The 21879-nt window shown below is 39.0% G+C and overlaps 1 protein-coding gene across 1 annotated transcript; it reads right to left on the reverse strand.

Moving 5' to 3' along the window:
* Positions 1–262: 262 nt before the first annotated feature.
* Positions 263–20264, reverse strand: LOC139708718 (uncharacterized). Its single transcript, XM_071620651.1, has 3 exons — positions 20119–20264; positions 5222–5287; positions 263–597 (listed from the first exon to the last, which is right to left on the reverse strand). The coding sequence occupies exons 1-3, from the start codon at positions 20135–20137 to the stop codon at positions 263–265; spliced, it is 420 nt and encodes a 139-aa protein (XP_071476752.1). The 5' UTR covers positions 20138–20264.
* Between the last annotated feature and the right edge of the window lie 1615 nt (positions 20265–21879).

The following is a 21879-nucleotide window of genomic DNA, read 5'->3' on the forward strand; positions in this document are numbered from 1 at the left end:
ATTTCTCGATAGTCCAGCTATGTCGCGAGTGCTTCTAAGACGGACTGATAAAACTCGAAAAAGCTCATCTAATCAGACGATGACATATCGTGTTACATAATGTAGGCCTAATTATTGCTGTGTCCCCTATGTACAACACGTCGCTATCGTTTATAATGCACAGCATCAAATTGGCCGATAGTCTGTGTAATACTCCGCTTGTTTGACTCCCACCAAGGAAGTTATACCACCTCACCGCTTTACTCTCACAGTATATAGCAAATTAAAACATGGCGCCATTGTCCAGCGCATTATGCATTGGGTTACGTATCGTACTGTCTGCGCGCCAAAATTTCTCCGCTACGGTCATCTCTCGCACATGGTACGTTCGGTATGTTCCCCAGACACTGAGTAGGTGGTTCGGCGGCGGCTTCGGCCGCGTTTTCCTCTCCTCCCCTCGACGTTGACTCTCGATTTCTTCCTCGTCGACGTACGTCCCTTCCTCGTCGTCCTCGTCATCGTCGCGATGGATGCGCTTGAAATGGATGAAGAGGATGCAAATGGCGACACTGAAGACAAAGATGAGACTGCAGAATGTGGTGATTGCGATCACAAACTCTGTGGAGGAGACAGGAATGAGAACAAAGTGATTAGTGCCTTTAATATCCGAAGATAGAAAAAAAAAACCCGCACACACAGAAACAAAAAACAACCATCAGGCCTTTCAAAGATCGTACTTCCTGGTATATTGCCGGTTAAGCTCGTGCTGTATTTGCAATACTAGAAACATAGGAGCAACCGAACTCACGTTCGGTGGAAAAGAGAGTAATGACCGGCCATAAACAAAGGTCATAAGTACGTGACGAGGGAACACAATCTAATTAACATTTCTGTGAAAACGGTAAAGGTCAAAGAGCGACATGAGTCACTGGATGCACTATGATAATTATATGATATTTGATAGTGCGAGATATATTTTATTAGTGTATCCAACCATGGAGTACTACTCTATCATTGTCTATGTGAAAGTTCATTGATCCCAACGAAGAAAAGCGTCCTTGCAATACGCCTATCTAACCCTTTTCGTCGTTGTCGTGCTTGTTTTCTATTGCTTTGACCCGAGTTGTTTTGATATCTGTTTTGTTGTGATATTGTTATTTTTGCTTATTATCAAGTCCAAATTTTTAACTTTTGTGTTTATTACGAACTACTTATTGCCATTTACGTAACAAACGATCACGGCATTCAGACAGGGAGGTGAGTTTTTCTCTCACCACCGGGTTGAGATATAACGCGAGGCATGCAGTAAGGCGACTTGGTGGAAGATGGTTCTGGTTTACCTCGAACAATTTCACGGCCAGTGTAAGGTAATTGATATTCAGAAGGGTTCAATGTCTTATTTAAATCCTTGCGATTTCAAATATCGTGACTTGATCACATAAGACCTTCTAGCCCGCGACATTCCTTCCTGGTGTAACTTCGGAGATATATTTTGATGAGGTTTCTCCGCAGCCTTCGGCAACCTCCACATTTTATTATCACCTCACATTTTTGCCGCGAGTATATAAAAGAAGCCTGTGTAATAGCAGCACAACTCCATGTTAGAATCTATTCTAGTGTACGGAGTGAGATCAAACAAACATCGTATAGTTGAAGTTTCATAACAATCTGACGTAAAAGTAATAAAGTTATGGAAATATTTGTATAATATTATTATATAATACTACTTAAAGATGTACCACGAAAGTGCCCGCCCAGTTTATTTAGTGAGTTTGCATGCTTCTCCGCTATTTTGTATAATCCTCCGTTCTTATTTGTACAGACGACCAGTTCAAACACCCAACGTGTCCACTTTGTTCTCTAGAGACCACTCCATGGCTTGTGTGCGCACGTAGGCAACCCGGACTTCTTAAGAGTTACTTCTTCACTCGTCTATTGACAGCGCACGAGGCGATCACGCACCCTGATATGCCTGTGGCGCCTACGAGAAAGTTGGTGCAGGGTGGCGCACACCGGAACGAAAGAAAAAAAAAGTTTGAGAAGTTTGCAAAAAGAGAGCGGAAAACCCTCGGCCGTTGAGTGCACATCAAGAGAGATGAGCGCCAAGGAGAGGGAAGGACGAGAAGACTTATAACAATAATGCAGGTGCAGCTTTGGCACTGTGGAGAATGACGTAACACCTACAGCATAACAGCCACGCCTGCCCTGTGTTTTGACCGGTTGCCTTCGTCAAGTTTAGCTTGGTTACAGACCATTCAGAATGTCTTTTGAGAGATAAGCTATCCCTATTTATCTCACACACAATTTTATTCACAGACCCTTCCCAAATTACAGGTCCTTTTTTGTAATCACCCATTAGGGCTTTCTCCTCTCTTGTTGTATTCCCCTTTCTCTCCTCATATTATATGTGTGTGAGTGAATATCATATATATATATATATATATATATATATATATATATATATATATATATAATGTGAGAAATAGTTCCCTGGGTCCCGAACGTACGCGGTGCCGCATTGTTGGATGCATATAGTTGAAAGAAATTGGACTGAGGCGGGACGTTGCTCTCGATCTTAGTCTCCCTTTTATTTGTCAAGCTTTCGGCCCGTCATTGGGCCTTCGTCAGGACCTACCAACAGAACGATTATTATATGAATAACCTGATGTGTCATATAATATATAATGCAATTTCACATATTACCAATCTTTTAAATCATTTCCTTTATATACACAAATCAATCATTCAATTCAATACAAATATCCAATCTAACCTCAAATCATCATCAGAATAACATCATATGTCCAAAAATATATATAAATAAATTCTTATATCATAATGCTGCCATATAATAATCATATTGTCTTAGCATGATGATATGGCAGCATTATGATAACAATTTATTTATGTGTGCGTATGCGGATGTATACATATACACAATGCAAATAGACATATGAATAGGATATATATGTATAATGACTCTGTTTGTTATCATCATGCTAAGACAATATGATTATTATATGGCAGCATTATGATATAAGAATTTATTTATATATATTTTTGGACATATGATGTTATTCTGATGATGATTTGAGGTTAGATTGGATATTTGTATTGAATTGAATGATTGATTTGTGTATATAAAGGAAATGATTTAAAAGATTGGTAATATGTGAAATTGCATTATATATTATATGACACATCAGGTTATTCATATAATAATCGTTCTGTTGGTAGGTCCTGACGAAGGCCCAATGACGGGCCGAAAGCTTGACAAATAAAAGGGAGACTAAGATCGAGAGCAACGTCCCGCCTCAGTCCAATTTCTTTCAACTATATATATATATATATATATATAAAATATCAATAATAAAGTCACAACAGAGGAATGCAGGGAATGCATTAATAGCCAATCTTGATTTAATGAATAATCCGAATTTTCGAGGATCCTTCCTCTTCTTCAGGGATGACAGTGCGAATATATATATATATATATATATATGTATATACATATACATATTATATATATATATATATAATATATATATAATATATATATATGTATATATATGTATATATATATATATATATATATATATATATATATATATATATATATTGAAACAAGAAAGGAAAAACTGACCAGAAACAATTGTAATAATGAATAGCGAAGACGAAAGAGAGGTAAGGGTTTGGGACGAACACCGATCTAGGGCTTTCAATAGCTCAGTCGGTAGAGCACTGGTCTAGTAATCCGGAGGTCTCGGGTTCGAATCCCGATGAAAACCCATTTTCTTTGCTCAAATTACATATATATATATATATATATATATGTATATATACATATATATATATATATATATATACATATATATATATATGTATATATATATATATATGTATATATATATATATACATATATATATATATATATATATATATATATATATATATATACATATATATATATATATATATATATATGTATATATATATATATATATATATATATATATATATATATATATACACATTGCCACCGCCCACGAAGTCGCTGCTGGAGACTGAAAGACCTCCACCGGATCTCGTATTCACGATTGACTCAATGATTGTAGACGATCAGAGCCGAATTCGAACATTTCTTTATAGTGTGTCCATTTTCGCTCCATTTTGGGCTAGTGTGGTGGCGCCTTCTTCTAACCTTACACCGTGTTCGTATCATTGTCAATAAAGCACGCAGGGAAAAAAGGATGGTCATCGACAAGCCATTATTACTTTAGGAGCTGTGTGTCGCTTTTTATCAGCAGTAGATGTCAGTGATTTGATTTCACTTGTCAGTCACATTGTTTTGCGTCTATACTGACTCGAGAGAACATTATTTTTTGTGTGTAAAGGCATGTCTGTTTTGTAAATGCTACTAAGCAATTATTTAATATACTTTTTCCAATTCATTTCTCTTTTGTTAGGTAGGAAAGACGTATTCAATGTTACAAAGTAATATTTTCATGATAATTTGCTAATCCGCTTTGTTCCCGCATCACGTGCGGAGGCGGAAACCTGACGGGAGGACAGCCCCAGTGCCATCTTGGAGTAGATATAAAACAATCCAGCAAATGTAATGTGACCCTGGCCTCAAGGCGCCTCCGTTTCCGTCCGTCCCTGAAAGTAAGTCTGAGGGCAGGACCAATACGTGTACAGGCCGACACGGCCTGACGGCTTAGGACCAACCAAGGACGGCTCTTCATGGTCCTTACCCGGGACCGCAGTCACGTGATCCCATATAGCCACTTTTTTATATCGCTTTGGGCGTTTTTGTCTCCTTTTGATTTGTTTGGTATTACCGCTCATGGTAATTTTCTTTTCTCTTTAGTCGAGACACATAAAAAACGACAACAACAGCATGCACAATGGCGTAGAATGTGGGGACTCTCATTTGCTTGCCATATTTTGCAAGAATAGAAATTTATTCTTACATCTAAATGATATTCAAATGATGATCATACTGACATGGTAAACTAAAAGCCCATTCATCACACTGAATTAGACTCTGATAGCGGCTGCTACTTTAACATTTCAAATTGTTTTTATAGGTGTAACTGTTGCTTGAATTGATTGTATCATTTGGTTAGTCTATAGTCTCTTTAAAAGCACATCGAATGGTTTGCTTGGTGGGGATAGTAATCTGTTCTGCATGTTTACTTTTTTTTAACTCGATTAAAGATGAAAAGAAAGGTTTCAAACCTGTCATGATAACGGGACCGGAATCCTCAGAGGAAGAGCCTTCGTCTTGGGTGAGGCGGTCTGGCGCTGAGGGGAGAAGGGAGAAAGAAAAATCAAAGCCGAAAAATTAAAATTTCAAAAACGTCTTCATATTATTACCGGTTCCATGACATTTTTGCTCCTGCGACAATTGCTCCCATGAAATATGTGTACGCTAGGCCAAAATAAATCCACCCAAAAACATAAACCTAACCCTAATCCTAATCTTCACATCATATTGAACCTAAACCCTATCACAACCCTAACCCTAAAGTACTTGTGATAAACGTTTGTATCTGCATGTATCATCCCTGGTTGATAGAGAAAAATGGGTGTGGCTTTTCAGATTGTCATGCAGGTTACGGACCGTTGTCATCTCCTGCTTATCATCAATACGGTCAGTAGTCAAAATATTACGTAATCTATTGAACCCTGCAAGAAGGGCGTTACCTCGAAGAACAATGTCGTCGCACATGGCACACCTTCTTAAAACCACATGATGATCTTCGATTGTCAAATGACCAGCCGCGAAGTTCTGGTTTATGTATACAATGTATAGACGACTTGCATACCTGAACTGGCACTATTATTAAACGATCTTGACCAAAATTATTGTTGTACTCGAACATGTCTATCAAAACGCAGTATTGTGCAGATACAAAGACAGCAATATTCAAGTGTTTCATTAGATGATGTATTTACACAAGAACCTATAAAATCGTACTTTCGGTCATTCTACAGTAATTGTTGAGTACATGGAACATCAGTCAGTACGTGTCTGTGATTTACTTTTATCAATAAACTGTAGTTTGATTACCTCTATTGGCAACCATAAACACACACACACACACACACACACACACACACACACACACACTTACACACACTTACACACAATCGAGTAACATAAGCAAAAGAAAGCAGACGCACAACTAAGAAAAGTGTATTAAAATATTGTGACTCGTGTGCGTCTACTTTCTAGTTTCTCGTCACCCTCTCGCTCGTGTTGACGAGCGAAACATTTTTCTCCTGCTTTCGACATGAATTCCATGAAGGATAGTCATCCGCTTTAAAACAGCCAGAAAGGTTACTAATATTTCATTCTCAGTTTCGTAATGAAGAGGCCATGAGTCATCTGCTCCATTTCGTCCTTCCCAAAAAGTAGGCATTTTGAGCAAATCACTCAAAAAAAACAAGTCAAGTTCAGTCATGCATTACTTCTTAATTTCCCTTATGCTCTCGTACTGGACTTGTACCTGCGCACTCAGTCACACAGTGCCCACAATGTTCACAATGGAAGGTGACAAAACAAAGCTTCTGCCCTCCCTCGATCCCCCCCCCCCCCCCAAAAAAAAAAAAAAAAAAAAAACACAACACGACAAAAAACATGCAACGAGGTGATCTTTGCTGCTTAACATGTAAACAAGGTTTTGAAAGAGACTCGGTGATATAGCTATTAGTTGAATATCATTGTGGTAGCATTTGTCGAATGTATTGTGCCTGTGTGGCACGAAGTCCAGCTCGGGACGCATAGCTAAAAAATCACGTGATTTGTGAGTTGTCATTCTATCAATTTATTCAGGCATCATATAGTTTCAGGACACGCAGCAGTTTGCAGTAGGGTGAGACATGAAAAATATTTCAGTTTGATTTCTACTTCTGTCGTCAGGGAAATGGCGGCGAAATGACAACTATAGCTAGCTTAGATTTTCTGATAAGATTTTAGATTAATCTTTGCATTGTTTTTCATGGTTTTGCTGGCATGTGCTGGCAACTGGCAAAAGGCACTACCCTTTAAAATCAGTTTTGATATTTACTTCTGACAACAGTAATTTCATTTTTCTTTTTGAGGGTGCTAAATTTCATTTACTTTCAATTCTTTCGACAAAATATCCAAAATCTTGGACTAGTAGAGAAGCTTTGGAAAAGTTTGAAAGTGGATTTGTTATTTTCAGCAGACTTATAGCGCAACAATATTGTCCAACCGGTACCTCTAGGTAAATATCTTCTGTGTGCTCGTTGGGTCGTAGAAAATGTGAATGAAATCAAGTAAAAGGCCTACGGCAGAACGCCTATATCGTTTGATTCTGGTCGAAAACTGTTTATTGAATGCTTCACCTTGGACTGCATAGTTCAATCAACCGGTACAATTATTGTGAATGTTGTGATCACGCACACATTGGTCTTAAAGTGTCCTAATGCACTGGAATTACTGTAATTCCTACAATGTATGTATTTAATAGATTCCAACAATAAGCGTTGATCATCTTACAATCAACCAAAGCAGCTATCTGGCCCAAAGAGACCTTCCCTCATTAGTTTGTCTCAGCCTCATTCGAACGTAAAATTATTTTGTAGCGTCGTATGTTTCCCAAACCTGAATCATTCCATGCCCTGCACTATGGTTTGCCCCGGACTATCATTAATTTTGTCTCGGCCTTTCCTTAGACCCAGTATCCCTTTAACCAAAACCAGTACCCTACCTACCCCCTGACTATCTTTGCCCCGGGTCATCCTTAGCTCCGGTCTTTTATCCTCGACTAACCTCTTTCTGTGCTGTCTTTCTCTCAAAATTTTCCTCTAATCATGTTAATTGCACCACACTATTCGTAGCTTCAGATTATTTTATACTGCGGCCATCTTTTGCCCGGATAATCCTCTCCTGAGCTACCAGCATACCAGATTATTCTCTGTCCGAGACTGTTCTTTATCCCAAGACTTTATGGTATGCTTTGCTCTCTCTCTCTCTCTCTCTCTCTTCGTTTCTTTGCGCTTTTGCGCACCAAAGACCATAATTCCTAACCTAGAATTGTCATTTGCCTCTTGTCTCGCTCAGCGACAAATAAGGCAGTTCACAGTTCCTATCTGAGCATGTGCAGTTAAAAGTCATTGGAGACCATCTCTTGAAATGGATTTGCAACTGAGGTATTGAATACCTAGATAGGGCTTCATGACAACTGCCTTATACTTATAAATGAACCAGGTGCAGATTGGTATTTACAGGTGAATGTGCATTCTTTTCAGCAACATTAACAAAAGCCATTCATGCAGCATTGACGTGTAGATTGCCACTTCCTGCATGGCTGTTTTCAACTGCTCTTCTTGAAGACTATTCCTTGTATTTCAAAGTCTGTGGTTGGAGAGGTCATTACAGACAAGTGCTAACTGTGAACTGGCTTATTTTGTGGTGTACTAGCAACGAATTGCGGTGGTGAAGTTGCAGGGTGATGAGGTATCGTTCAGTGAGAGGAGAAGCAGATTCTAGAAATGCTTGGTGAACGAAGGGAAGAGGTAGTTGCCATATGGCACTAGCTCATGCTTTTCACCGACGTAAGGCCTCCAACACGGGCAGGACATGTTGAGGCGTAACGAGCCTTCCTATAATGCAACTAGTGGGAGACAACACATCTTGACATTGGAATGCAAGCGTCATATCGTTCTGCATGCGTATTGTCATCGTGTAGAATGACTTCCCTCGAAAACTCTACCATATGTCTGTCTGTAGTTATTATGACCTTTGTGGGCGTTTGGGCGTTACTCCCTTTCGTAGCATGCAAAGAAGTAGCAGCTTGTATAAGCGACCGCTTTCCCCACGAGACTCAGATGATTATTGAGCACTGCGCTTAAAATTAAATATTTAATTAGTTCTCAACCTCCCCCTTCAAGGTTGTTTAATCCCCCAATTGACATTGCACAACACTTTGCATTAGGGTCACGCTATACAGGTTAACAGTACACAAGGTCTTCGGACTTTCTCTCTTATATCTGAAAAAAACCCGAAAGTTAACATGGTTAGAATGTTCTCAGTCTAAACTGACTGTCGAAATTGTGATAGTTGCGGAAACGTGTGAATAATGCCACTTGGAATACAGGGAAACATGGCCGCTTGTAACTATTGTCTTTCGAATTCGGAACAAACTGCCATGTAGAAAACAACTGAGTCACTGGTCCCCTTGTATACCGCCTGAGGATCAACACACGCACTCACTAAGTGGGGGAGGTTAATGATTTGGATTTGGGTGGGGCACAGCGAACTGACAAAGTTTCGGAAAAAAAAAGAGCGGTCGACAAGCCAAAGCAAAAGAGTAAAACAGAATAAAACAAAAGAATGCATCATCCAAAGACTCCTCAACTACTAATCTAATTCAAGTAGATAAATTATGTTTATTTTTGATTTTGTAAACCGAAATCCATTTGCTTATGCATCGCCATTCGTGGGACAATAAATAACTCGTATGTTGTATATTGTGAGGCTTTGGGGAGCGCAGCAAGCGGAGATTAATGTTTTTGGTATCGATCCACTAAAAGTTCTGGCAAAAGTTCAAAATGAGAAATTAAGAGGAAAATTATCCAGAACTCGCTAAGAAGCAGATCATTTCTAAAGCAATACAAGAAAAATTGCGAAATTTTTTAGCAAACATTAACTTTCGTCACTGGTGTCCATGTTTAAAAAAACACAAGGCGGAGATCTTTTTCTTCCTTTTCAGACTCTGAAAGAGATTGGTACAAATGAGGATAGCTGGCATTTCTTCAATCAAATCTTAGACTAAAAATTAATTTCTTTTTAGCATACAGGGAGAACAGTGTCACTGGACCACAATAAAAAATACTACGGCAAAACAAACGTTATATATGGGTGAAAATTTGGATTGCTTATACATGTTTTAGCTATAACTATGAACCTCCCTAATATAATTGATGTTGATCTATCATCAGATGTATTTCTTTGCACTTCTTGAGCAATGATTGAATTGCACTTTGATTCATAAAAAGAAATTAATGACAGTTATGACTGACAGCAAGGTAATGAGAAGATTTAAGAAAATAATAAAAAAGAGCAATTACCAGAACAGATCACTTTTAAAAACAATTTTGCTGCGTTTATTTTTACTGTCATGCATACGAACTCGTGTGCAGCTGTAAATTTTACACAGGTCACCTATCTCCTTCGCAAAATATCCTCGCGAAAGATATAGGAAAAAAGAATTTAATTCACATCAAAACACAAAACAAGTAGTTCGTTCACGTGAAATTTATATGAAAGTATAAAAAGCATTCAGGAAAAATGAATAACATCTCAAAATATTCATGTTATATAAATTTAATTCTATTGCAAAGCAGATATTAATTGAAACATACAAACGCGAATGATGCAAGCTGCGATATCCTCTAGCATAAATTTATTCAAAATATTCAACGACACCATAATAATTATTTTCTTATACCTTTTTCGAGAACATTTTGCGAGGTGACATTGTTTCTGCTTTCATTTTAATCTGTCTTTTATGTATCTCTGTGAAGGGAATCACAACCCTCAAACCATTAGATCTCAGTGGTTTCCTCGACATTTTACCATTGTGCATAAAATATTGGGTGTATTGCCTTTATGAAATCAATCATTGAATTGAAAGTGATGACTGGAAATTCCACACTCACAAAGAAGACAGATAATGAACTGATTGATTACAGCAGAAGAGGGGATAATTAGTAATCAGCAACAGAAGAAAATAAGAAGAGGGAATATATTTTGTCGGGTACAGAATCAAAGGAGACCAGATGGCACAGCATTCTTCAGGATCCCACGGCAGTGTAGGTCTGTAGAATTCGGAATCGGGGATCAAGTGGATACCAGAGGACCTAGCATGTACGATTTGTGGGATAATGGCGCTTTTCGCTAAGACTATCTTGATCCAACATAGATTCCTTATCAAGAGATGTACATTGTGTAAGTTTGAGGGAAGGGGATAAGGGGCTTGTCACTGGATGATGAGCTCTAGTAAAAGGGATCACCACGGGTGCCTTTTTATAATTGCTGTTAGCAGGTGAAAGAATTCGGACAAAGCGAAAATACGAGAGGTCTAGTTCTTTATCTCAAGAAGAACGTAACGGACACTGCGTGTGGGAAAATAACTATAGGAAGGAGGCGAAATGCGAACAAGCGGCTACATGTTGTGCTTTCATACTTTTTACATCGTGATGTCAAGTTTGATCAATACCTTGCATTAAGTTCAGGAAGAATAGTGACCGAAAGTCTCTTAGCTGCTCTCAGTATCGGCAAGTTCAAGTACTGTGAAGTTTGCATGTAAGTTTCATTGACTGTTTTTTATAACGATGTTACAAAATAAAATCATGAGATTAAACTGAATCAATCAGATGCAGCGATATTGGCATCTCAGTGATGCTGTCGGTTTAGTGCTGTTGAAAAAAACGGGATTAATTGACATGTAAAGGAGTGAAAGTGGAAATCAAATCTTTTGAGGGCGCTGCACCGCGGCGACTGTACGGTCTCCATTTTCGTCTCACATTTGTGTTTTAATTTCTTCATCTTTGAGTCGACTTCTTCAATATTGTTTTGTGACTTTCGTCCATACGTGAACTTTGGAACTTTTGGTTTGTGATGGCTCGTCTTTCGTCGGTTGTGTGGTGGAATTTTGTGGTTTTAACTGTTTTACTATGTGGATTGCTACACAATGTACACACGAGCCCTGTGCACAAGGATGGGCTTGTTTTCGCCGACGCCGTTACCGGTCACGAGTCGTCCAGTGCTCGCTTACAGCAGGGACCAGCTCGTGGCTCTGGCGACGGGCCCCGTGGCGAGGAAGAGACCATAGTGTGATATTTCCTGAAGAAGTTAAGAAAAGGAAGCGAGGAAGGAAAGGAGGGGTTCGAGCACGTCTTCAGAGGAGAAAGTTTAAGCCTCCCTTGCCATCGATTGTCACAGGTAACTGCCGCTCATTACGCAATAAACTAGATGAACTGAAAGCATGTGTGCAATATAGATATGAATACCGAGACAGCTGCATGATGTGTTTTACAGAGACTTGGTTTTCAACAAAAGATTCGGACACTAGCACATCCATAGATGGTTTCACATGCTTAAGGAGAGACCGTACATCAGAATCAGGGAAGCTTTCGGGTGGTGGAGTGTGCATTTATGTCAACGAGAGGTGGTGTCATGAGAGCAACATTTCAGTTAAAGCAGAGCACTGTTCTCAAGACATAGAATTGCTGTGTGTCGGAGTGCGACCGCACTATCTCCCACGGGAATTTACACAAATCTATGTGACAGTGGTGTACATCCAACCTAATGCAGATACTGACATAGCAGCTACGGAAATTCAGAGGGTTCTGCAACAGAATGAAACCACATCACTGGATTCTGTTCAACTTGTTTTAGGTGATTGGAGTCATGCCTCAACTTCATCAGTACATCAAAACTCCTACAAGGGGGACGCGCACTTTGGATAAATGTTACGGGAATGTACACAACGGGTACAAAGCAGCAGTGAAACCGCCTTTGGGAAATTCAGACCACAATATCATCCATTTATTACCTCAATATAGGCAGAAGCTCAAACGTTTTAAACCTACTACAAGAACCGTGAGGACCTGGACACAAGACAGCACAGAAACCTTGCGTGCCTGTTTCGACTGTACAGACTGGGATGTGCTCCTCAGTTCATCATCTTTGGATGAAGCTACGGTTGTCATCAGTGATTATGTTAAATTTTGTGAAAATATGATAGTATCAGAGAAAATTATTAAACAATATCCAAATAATAAGCCATGGGTGGATAAAAAATGCAAAGGTTTTTTGAAGGAGAAAGCTGTAGCCTTTGAACGTAACGATACTGCGGGTCTTAAGGTGATTCAAAAGTGTTTCAAGAAATACATAGGAAAGAGAAAGCATGAGTATGGAGTTAAGGTTGAAAGGAAATTTCAAGAAGGCAATACTAAGGCAGCATGGAAAGGATTGAAATTGATAACTGGCTATGAGGGTAAAAGTAAGAGTAAATGTGTTCACCCAGCTGAAGATGTACCTGTGTTTGTTGAGAAGTTAAATGACTTCTATTGTCGTTTTGATTTAAGAGGTCATGGTAACAATTCCTCTTGGCATGTGAACACTGGTCAAAATGTTCAGTATGTTCCCAGAGATAGGATTTTGATACAGGTTGAAAAAGTCAGGAAAGTGTTGGAATCAATCAAAATTGGCAAAGCAACAGGACCAGATGGTCTGGGTGGTAAAATTCTCAAAACATGTTCCCAACAGCTTGTAGAGGTATTTCACGCATTGTTTCAGTGGTCATTAGATCTGTCGATTGTACCATCTCTTTGGAAATGTGCCACAATTATACCAGTGCCTAAAATTCCCAGACCTAACATACTTAATGATTTCAGGCCTGTGGCTCTCACATCCATACCTATGAAATGCTTAGAGAAGATTGTGAAGGACATTGTATTACAACAAACACATGAATTTCTAGATCCTCTTCAGTTTGCATATCAGAATAATAGAAGTGTTGATGATGCTATCACCTACTTCCTTCATATAATCTGTAAACATCTGGAGCAAATGGGAACATATGTTAGAGTGCTTTTTGTTGACTTTTCCTCAGCCTTTAACACAATTGTTGCCCACTTTTTAGTCCACAAACTGCAATATGATATGGAGGTCAATCCTCTATTGTGTTCATGGATATATGATTTTATGACAAACAGAACACAAAGGGTACGTTTTGGTGACTGCTTATCACATTCCAGAACCAGGGATGCGTGTTATCACCTATATTGTTCATGTTGTTAACTAGTGATTTTGTTTGCCCATCTACATCAAACTGTCATGTAATTAAATATGCAGATGATACTTGTATTATTGGTCTCATCACAAATAATGATGAAACTGTTTACAGAGATACAGTGAATAAGTTTGTCACCTGGAGTTCAAACACATCTCTAGTATTAAATACTAAGAAGACCCAAGAAATGATTTTTGACTTTCGGAAAAGTTCTAGAACACAACATGCACCCCTGTGCATAGACGGTGAACTTATTGAACAAGTTGTAGAGTATAAATATCTCGGTATTGTTATTGATAATAAGCTGAGTTGGGACAGTAATATAAGCAGACTGCAGTCTAAGGGGAACCAGCGTTTGTATTTTCTAAGAAAATTGAATTCTTTTCATGTGAGGAGTCAAACGCTGTCTCTTTTCTACCAAAGTGTCATTCAGTCAGTAATTTGCTTTTGTTGCTTAGCATGGTTCCATAGCCTAACGGCTAGGAACAGGGCCAAGCTGGAGAGGATTGTAAGGCATGCAAGTAAAGTGATAGGAATCTCTGTCAGCTGTTTGGAAGATGTGGCGGAGAGGGCTGTCATTACAAAACTGCAGGCCATTGTGAAGGACCCATCCCACCCCTTACATGGGGAGGTGGTTTTCAATAAGTCTGGTCGGATAAGGCTACCTAGGCTGCGGACTGATAGGTTGAGACGGTCATTCTTACCAAGTGCAATGATGCTCTATAACAGCAAATTTATTAGGTGAAGGTGGATAATGCTTGTCATGTAAACAACGTCTGACTTTTTATTGCACAGTTGAAGGGTTACCGGTAATGTACCCATGTGTGGATTTAGCCTGGGAATATACAGTAATTATTTGAAGATAAATTGATGTTTATATTAAGCAGCAGGATGATGATATTATTTTATTGATTTTTGTATTATTGTACAGTGATAGTATTCTTACATACACCTGTACACATGACATACACATGTGAGCATATACACCCATTGTGAAGGATCCATCCCACCCCTTACATGTATTGTACATGGGGAGTTGGTTTTAAATAGGTCTGGTCTGATAAGGTTATCTAGGCTGTAGATTGATAGGTTGAGACGGTCTTTTCTACCAAGTGCAATGATGCTTTATAATAGCAAATTTATTAGGTGAAGGTGGACAATGTTTGTCATGTAAACAATGTCTGACTTTTTATTGTACAGTTGAAGGGTTACCGGTAATGTACCCATGTGTGGATTTAGTCTGGCAATATACGGTAATTATTTGGAGACAAACTGATGTTTCTATAAAGCAGCAGGATGATGATATTATTATTTTTTTTGTTTTTTGGTACCATTGTACAGTGATAGTATTTTTACTTACACCTGTACACATGACACACACGCGTGAGCACATACACCCATTGTGAAGGACTCATGCCACCCCTTACATGTACATGGGGAGTTGGTTTTCAGTAGGTCTGGTCGGATAAGATTACCTAGGCGGCAGACTGATAGGTTGAGACGGTTATTTTTACCAAGTGCAATGATGTTTTATAATAGCAAATTTAGCAGAGGAAGGTAGATAATGTCTGTCATGCAAACAATGTCTGACTCTTAAATTGTACAGTTGGATACAGGGGTGTGATAATTTGGCATTTTCTGGTGATGTATAAGTTTGGTTTGGGTGTTGTAACATGACAGGACTGGATTTCTCAGGATATTTGATTGTATATCAGTATATAGGAAAGTATATGTGTTGTATGTATTTCCACCCCGTGCATGTTTTATACACACACTAACATACACACACACACACATGCACACACATACACATACACACACGGGCACAAAACAAAACACACACATACATGTACGATGTATTTGGTTTTTCAGTGGATGATATTTACATATCGGAATATAGGGGTTCAATAATCTGTCAGAGTATTGATTTGTATGTTTATAATGTACTTTATATTCCAATTCTGGTAATAGTTATGGATTTTAACATACTGTGCATGTTATGTAAACTGTATGTGTCCTTTCTTTATTTCATTTATCAATGTATAGACATTTATTGTTTGAATAACATCCCTGCACATGCACGTGTACTGTGCATTTTCTTCCAATTGATGCAGACATGTGCGCACATGTTTTGGTACATGGAAACAGGAACTTGATAGGGTGTGTAAGTGTGTGTCTATGTCGTCTGCTTGGGTATGTGTATGTGGTATGCTTTTGCAGTGGGTGGATATGTGTCAGTGTTGTGGGTGCGCAGCCGCACACTGACGCTGGGGGTGTGGATTATTGGGTTCGGTGTAAAAATGGCAGAGGTAAAAATGGCAGAGGTAAAAATGGCAGGGGTAAAAATGGCAGAGGTAAAAATGGCAGAGGTAAAAATGGCAGAGGTAAAAATGGCAGGGGTAAAAATGGCAGAGGTAAAAATGGCAGGGGTAAAAATGGCAGAGGTAAAAATGGCAGGGGTAAAAATGGCAGAGGTAAAAATGGCAGAGGTAAAAATGGCAGGGGTAAAAATGGCAGAGGTAAAAATGGCAGAGGTAAAAATGGCAGAGGTAAAAATGGCAGGGGTAAAAATGGCCCATTTTTTCCCGGTCTCCCCTATTTTACTTTCCTGCATTTTTTTTTCTCACGGATACCCTCTGCGTTTTAATGGAAAGGACCAAACCTTCCACCCAGCCTCCAACGTCTCTAAACTATTGCAAGTGGAGCATGTACAAAAATTGTCCAGAATGAAAACTGCATTCCTTCACGACCAATAGGGCTTACGTACATGTACAAAATATTCCCCTCGTTTTCCTCACTTAAACAGGTAGAATGCATATCGCCTCACCTGACCTCTTTCTGGTTTATCCGAAACATTTTCTTGGGGCTATGAGATGAGAGTGCATAAACCGTGACGTAAACGATGTATACGTTATTATAAACATTAAAACGGAAAAAAGGGTATACATGCGCGAAAAAAACACGCGTAAAGGTTTGAAATTCTCGGATCACCACAAAAATTTAATCGTGTGTTACTTGTGCCATTCTCAACCTTTCCTGCAAGTTTCATCTCAAACCGTTAACTACTTTTTGACTTATTTTGCACACGGACAAACTAACTAACTAACTAACTAACGAACGAACAAATCAACGGTAACGAAAACATAAACTCCTCCCTTGGCGGAGGTAACTAACAAACTAGAAAAGCACTCTGAGAGCGCAGACCTCCGTCAAGCATGCAGCTCATTTCCACCATTGATCATGTTCTTCCATAGAACATTAAAAAAAAAGGGATTGTGAAATTATCTTGTGTAAATTAAATATGGCGGGGTCTAAGACTCTTCATATGGCTTCGTACTACAGGCCTCATGAAAATGACGAAGAGAGTCTTGCAGAGCTTCAGCGATCCCTGTGTAAATTAAATCGCGATCATTATTATGGTAGTCATCGAGGCGGTGATTTCATTCTAAATGGATGGGATTGGATTGGATTTTCTTACTGTTGTTGTATAACGAGAGAACAACGTCACTTTCGGTGGCTGAATCTACCAATCTTTAGCAACACACCATGTTGATAGATTTACTACGTTAAACGTAATGGAATCTGACTTCGGGAGCAACAGCTAAGTTTGAAAGGCATCAAACATTTACATTTTTTCGCCTGCGGATTCGTTCGACAATGATTGAAAAAACCCATGGCAAACTATCGGTTTTTACTCTCACTTGAACAGTTTATTGCTAAAGTTCGTCTCCAGTTTTAATAAGCATAAGTTTGTTAAGTGACCACAAAGTGTTCATTAAACTTCGAGATATTTGTTTTTGCGCCATGTGGTACTTGAACAATGTAATAAAATATTTTGCAAGAGCTTACTTATGTCTGCCGATACATGTGCTGTAGTTTGTTTTTTGCGTTTTGTATTTTTATTTCTACATTATGTCGTGATCAGGCCTTGTTAAATAAATAGCCTCCTACGAAACCTGAATGTAAGAAAATAACAAAGAACAGGTGAAAAATTAGCGGTTTGCTTCGACTACTGATGTATCCTTTACTTCTTTACACTAAACAGTTCAAAAAATGAAAAATAATGACAATATACTAGCCTGGACGTGAGCGGAATTCGTTTGTGTAAGAGTGTGTATGTGAGAGTATGTATATCTGCGTATAGAAGTATATGTTTATACCAAAAGTGGGTTCGTGAGTGTGTGTGTGTGTGTGTGTGTGTGTGTGATAACTTCATTGGGCGAAACAACATAGGATTATACTGTTTAAGGGTTTTGCAGCATTGTTGGAACCCCCTTATAATGATAGATAATAGTAATAAAGATAATAATAATAATAATAATAATAATAATAATAACAACAACAATAATAATAATGATAATAAAAATTTCCCATAGGCCTACTAGGCTCTTAGCTGGTTTATTATTCCTCTGAACGGACAGATTACGCCACTGCACTTGAACCAAACTCAGAATAGTGAGAGTGCTCTAATCTTTTTAAAACATAATTCAATATTCTTCAAACCTGCAGTTGGAATTTGATAATTCGATACAGTTTGCTCTGGCTAGGTTATCAATCAAAACCTCTTCATACGTTTATCTCTGACGAAATCACTCTCATTAATTCTGACATTTTACCTCTTGACATTTTAACCTCTGACATTTTTACCTCTGCCAGTTTTACCTCTGATATTTTTACCTCTGACATTTTTACCTCTGCCATTTTTACCTCTGCCATTATTACCTCTGCCATAATTACCTCTGCCATTTTTACCTCTGCCATTTTTACCTCTGACATTATTACCTCTGCCATTTTTACCTCTGCCATTTTTACCTCTGCCATTTTTACCCCTGCCATTTTTACCCCTGCCATTTTTACCTCTGCCATTTTTACTCCTGTCATTTTTACCCCTGCCATTTTTACCTCTGCCATTTTTACCTCTGCCATTTTTACCCCTGCCATTTTTACCTCTGCCATTTTTTACCTCTGCCATTTTTACCCCTGCCATTTTTACCTCTGCCATTTTTACCTCTGCCATTTTTACCCCTGCCATTTTTACCCCTGCCATTTTTACCCCTGCCATTTTTACCCCTGCCATTTTTACTCCTGCCATTTTTACCTCTGCCATTTTTACCTCTGCCATTTTTACCTCTGCCATTTTTACCTCTGCCATTTTTACCCCTGCCATTTTTACCTGGCACCGGATTGTTGTGTAGGGGTATGTAGAGCCGCGGAGCTACTACAGTAGCCCTTTGGTTCAGCTGTACATTTGTGATGTGGGCGTGTATGAGGCGTGGGGAGGTGCGGGTGTGTCTGTGTGTGTGTGTGTGTGTGTGTGGGTGGATGAGTGTGGGTTTGCGTGTACAATGTATTGTTTTTGAGTGTTGGATGGGTAGCCGGGTCACGAGCCATGCATGCTTTTTTTTTGCGTGTAATAAGATAAGTCATGTACATGTGCAGGGACCAAGTGCAATATTTTGATTATTATAATACATGTACGTGCACTTGCTGTACTTTGTTTAGTGTTATGTTCCTTGTCCTTCAGTTATGTATACATATTTATTTTCCTTTACATGTGAAATTTTTATGGAGACTGTTGCAAAGATTTTTATGCCGTAGTGCATGACAAAAAACGATCTGAATCTGAATCTGAATCTGAATCTGAACCTGAAATTGAACTTTGAACTTTGAAGTCTAGGTGACCAGGGAGTGTTCCCTTTACGTTTCTGTTTTGATTATTTATTGTTGTTATTATTATTATTAATTTTTTTTTTTTTGGGGGGGGGGGGGACTAACATCAGACAAACGCGATAGCACAAATTATGTTTTTGAATATTTTGGCCTTCATGTTATTTTTTTTCTTCACATTTTTGTGGGGCATCTCGAAAAAGTGAATAGTTTTCACACCTCTTAATCATCTCTCTTACATTATCTTTTCCAAAACATATCTATCTAAAATGCTGTCGAGAAGATTGGCAATAATTATCATTATCGCCATCGATATCATTGGTTGCATCGCAGAGGGAGAAATTCTCTTTGTCCTCCTCGGTTAGCAAATAAACATCATGTTTCATAACACCTAATATTGACTTCAATACCGTTAGAACCTTCACACCCCCCTTGTATGGAGCCCTGGAAGAATGAAATAAATTTGACAACAGTAACAGAATAAAACTTGCAATCGTATGGAATCTTATGGTCTGCTTCTCACCCCCCCCCCCTTCCTTATAGTAGCGAAGACAGACGCTTCGAAAAGTGTATTATAGTTCGGACTGTCAGTTGTCATTGCAAAGTTGCCACGTTATGATAATGGTATTGTCTTACCGTCGGTTCCTTCCGCCATGGCTCCTGAAAGTGCCAGTCCGAACACGAAGGAAATACCGGGGTGAACATCGACTCAACGGCAACTCTTGCAGTCAAGACGAGGAGAGAGCTGTGGACTTCACCACCAGGACATGTAGATAACACTTACAGTGAGAGTGGCGTATGTCAGTTAATACCGTAAACCGCCACACCGTGCCCGTATGGTGCGACACGAAAGGCACCACCCCTGATCGGGTAGGACAACTCCGTTCTTGTCGTAAATGCACTACCCGGTCGGGGTGCTCTGCACTTCGACACTGCACATCAGATGGTGCCGAGCGGCGACACGGCCCCCTTTTCTTTCTCTCCACTTAAACCGGTATGTCCTCTCGTCGCATTGTTGTGGCGGCGGATATGAATAAACAGACAATACCCTGCCAGCTCGGTGCATACATGGGAACCTCTGGAGCATGGCACCGGCTGACAATCACGAAAAAAAAAAGCGAGAGAAAAGAGAGATTAAAGGACGGAGATATCATGGTAACGGGATTCTTTTCAAACGCTTCGTTCATCTGATATGACTCACATTAAGAAATGGGAGAAGGACCAATGTTTGATCCAACTTTTTCCATTTGCACTAAAGTTAACAAAGAGGGTTCAAGAAGTGACACCTATTTGACATCCTCGTCCTTTTTGGCAAGTATCTCTATAGGTTGTATACAGATACAAAGACCCAAGTAACCCCATGCACCTTCCTTTAAGTTCTCCCCTTGGACCGTTGAGGATGATCTACGGCGTGTAAACGATTGTTGTTCTCCGGCACATTTCCTGTCTAAAGCAAGGAATGTTGCCTCTAAAATACTCACTCAAAGAGCTCATGAATCCAATTAGCAGCTTCAAATGATATATAACACAAGACAGACACTTCCTGACAATACGTGTTGACATCTCAAGCTTGACTTCACAGGCTTTTTAGGTCCTGGCAACTCCGAGCAATGTAACAAGAGGGAGGTGGTTACACAGTGGCGAGATATAAATGTTCATGTTTAATAAACTATAGAATGTTGCCTTGCGGCTTATCGTTAGAGCTCATTCCTTTCTGAGACAAGGTGACGTAAACAGAAAATAGATAAAAGTCACACAAAAACTTTTATTTAGAATAAAACTTGAGCAAACTTTCTTCTTACCACATTTCTTTATAACGATAGACGTACAGATAGGGAAAGACCTGCGATTCGAAACAACGATTATAATAGGCATTTTAACGGTTAATCATACTCTTCGTTTATGCCGACATAGGTACATATTATGAACACTTCTTGGAGGAACACAGGCTAAACACAGTTTTTTTTTAAGTTCATGGTTTCTATTCTTCAAGAACCACGAATGCATTCTGGACTAATCCATTCTGGACTAAATCATCCTGTTGACACATGTCGGAAATGATACGCTCGCGATCACAGACTTTTAGCAATGTTACGAGAATAGATAAGTTAATTTCTATCATAATATGCAATTATAGTACATCTTTTAATTTCTCATGAAAACATTCCTGTAAGAAAAAAAAAGAGAAGAAGAGATACTAGGAATATAGTTTTAAGCGTTTGTTTCTTCACATAACCTTATACAGGGGCACACTTCCCATGACGCAGCGCATTTTTTAGTCTTTACGGATTGAGGTACCGGCACATCTACGAACAGTAACCCTCTTCGGGCGGAAAAGAAAGCAAAAACAAAAACAAAACCACCATGATAACAATGATCTGCAAATCCGAAAACCTG

Source organism: Diadema antillarum, unplaced genomic scaffold (genome assembly GCF_040938485.1).
Source record: "Diadema antillarum isolate AM-2024a unplaced genomic scaffold, OU_Dant_1.0 seq00001370_RagTag, whole genome shotgun sequence".
Lineage (NCBI taxonomy): Eukaryota > Metazoa > Echinodermata > Echinoidea > Diadematoida > Diadematidae > Diadema > Diadema antillarum.

Excerpts from the sequence above, each read along its gene's own strand:
- LOC139708718 (XM_071620651.1), bottom strand. Across the intron at positions 598-5,221 it reads CGGTCCCGTTATCATGACAG|AGTTTGTGATCGCAATCACC; the intron begins GTTTGAAACCTT and ends TCTCCTCCACAG.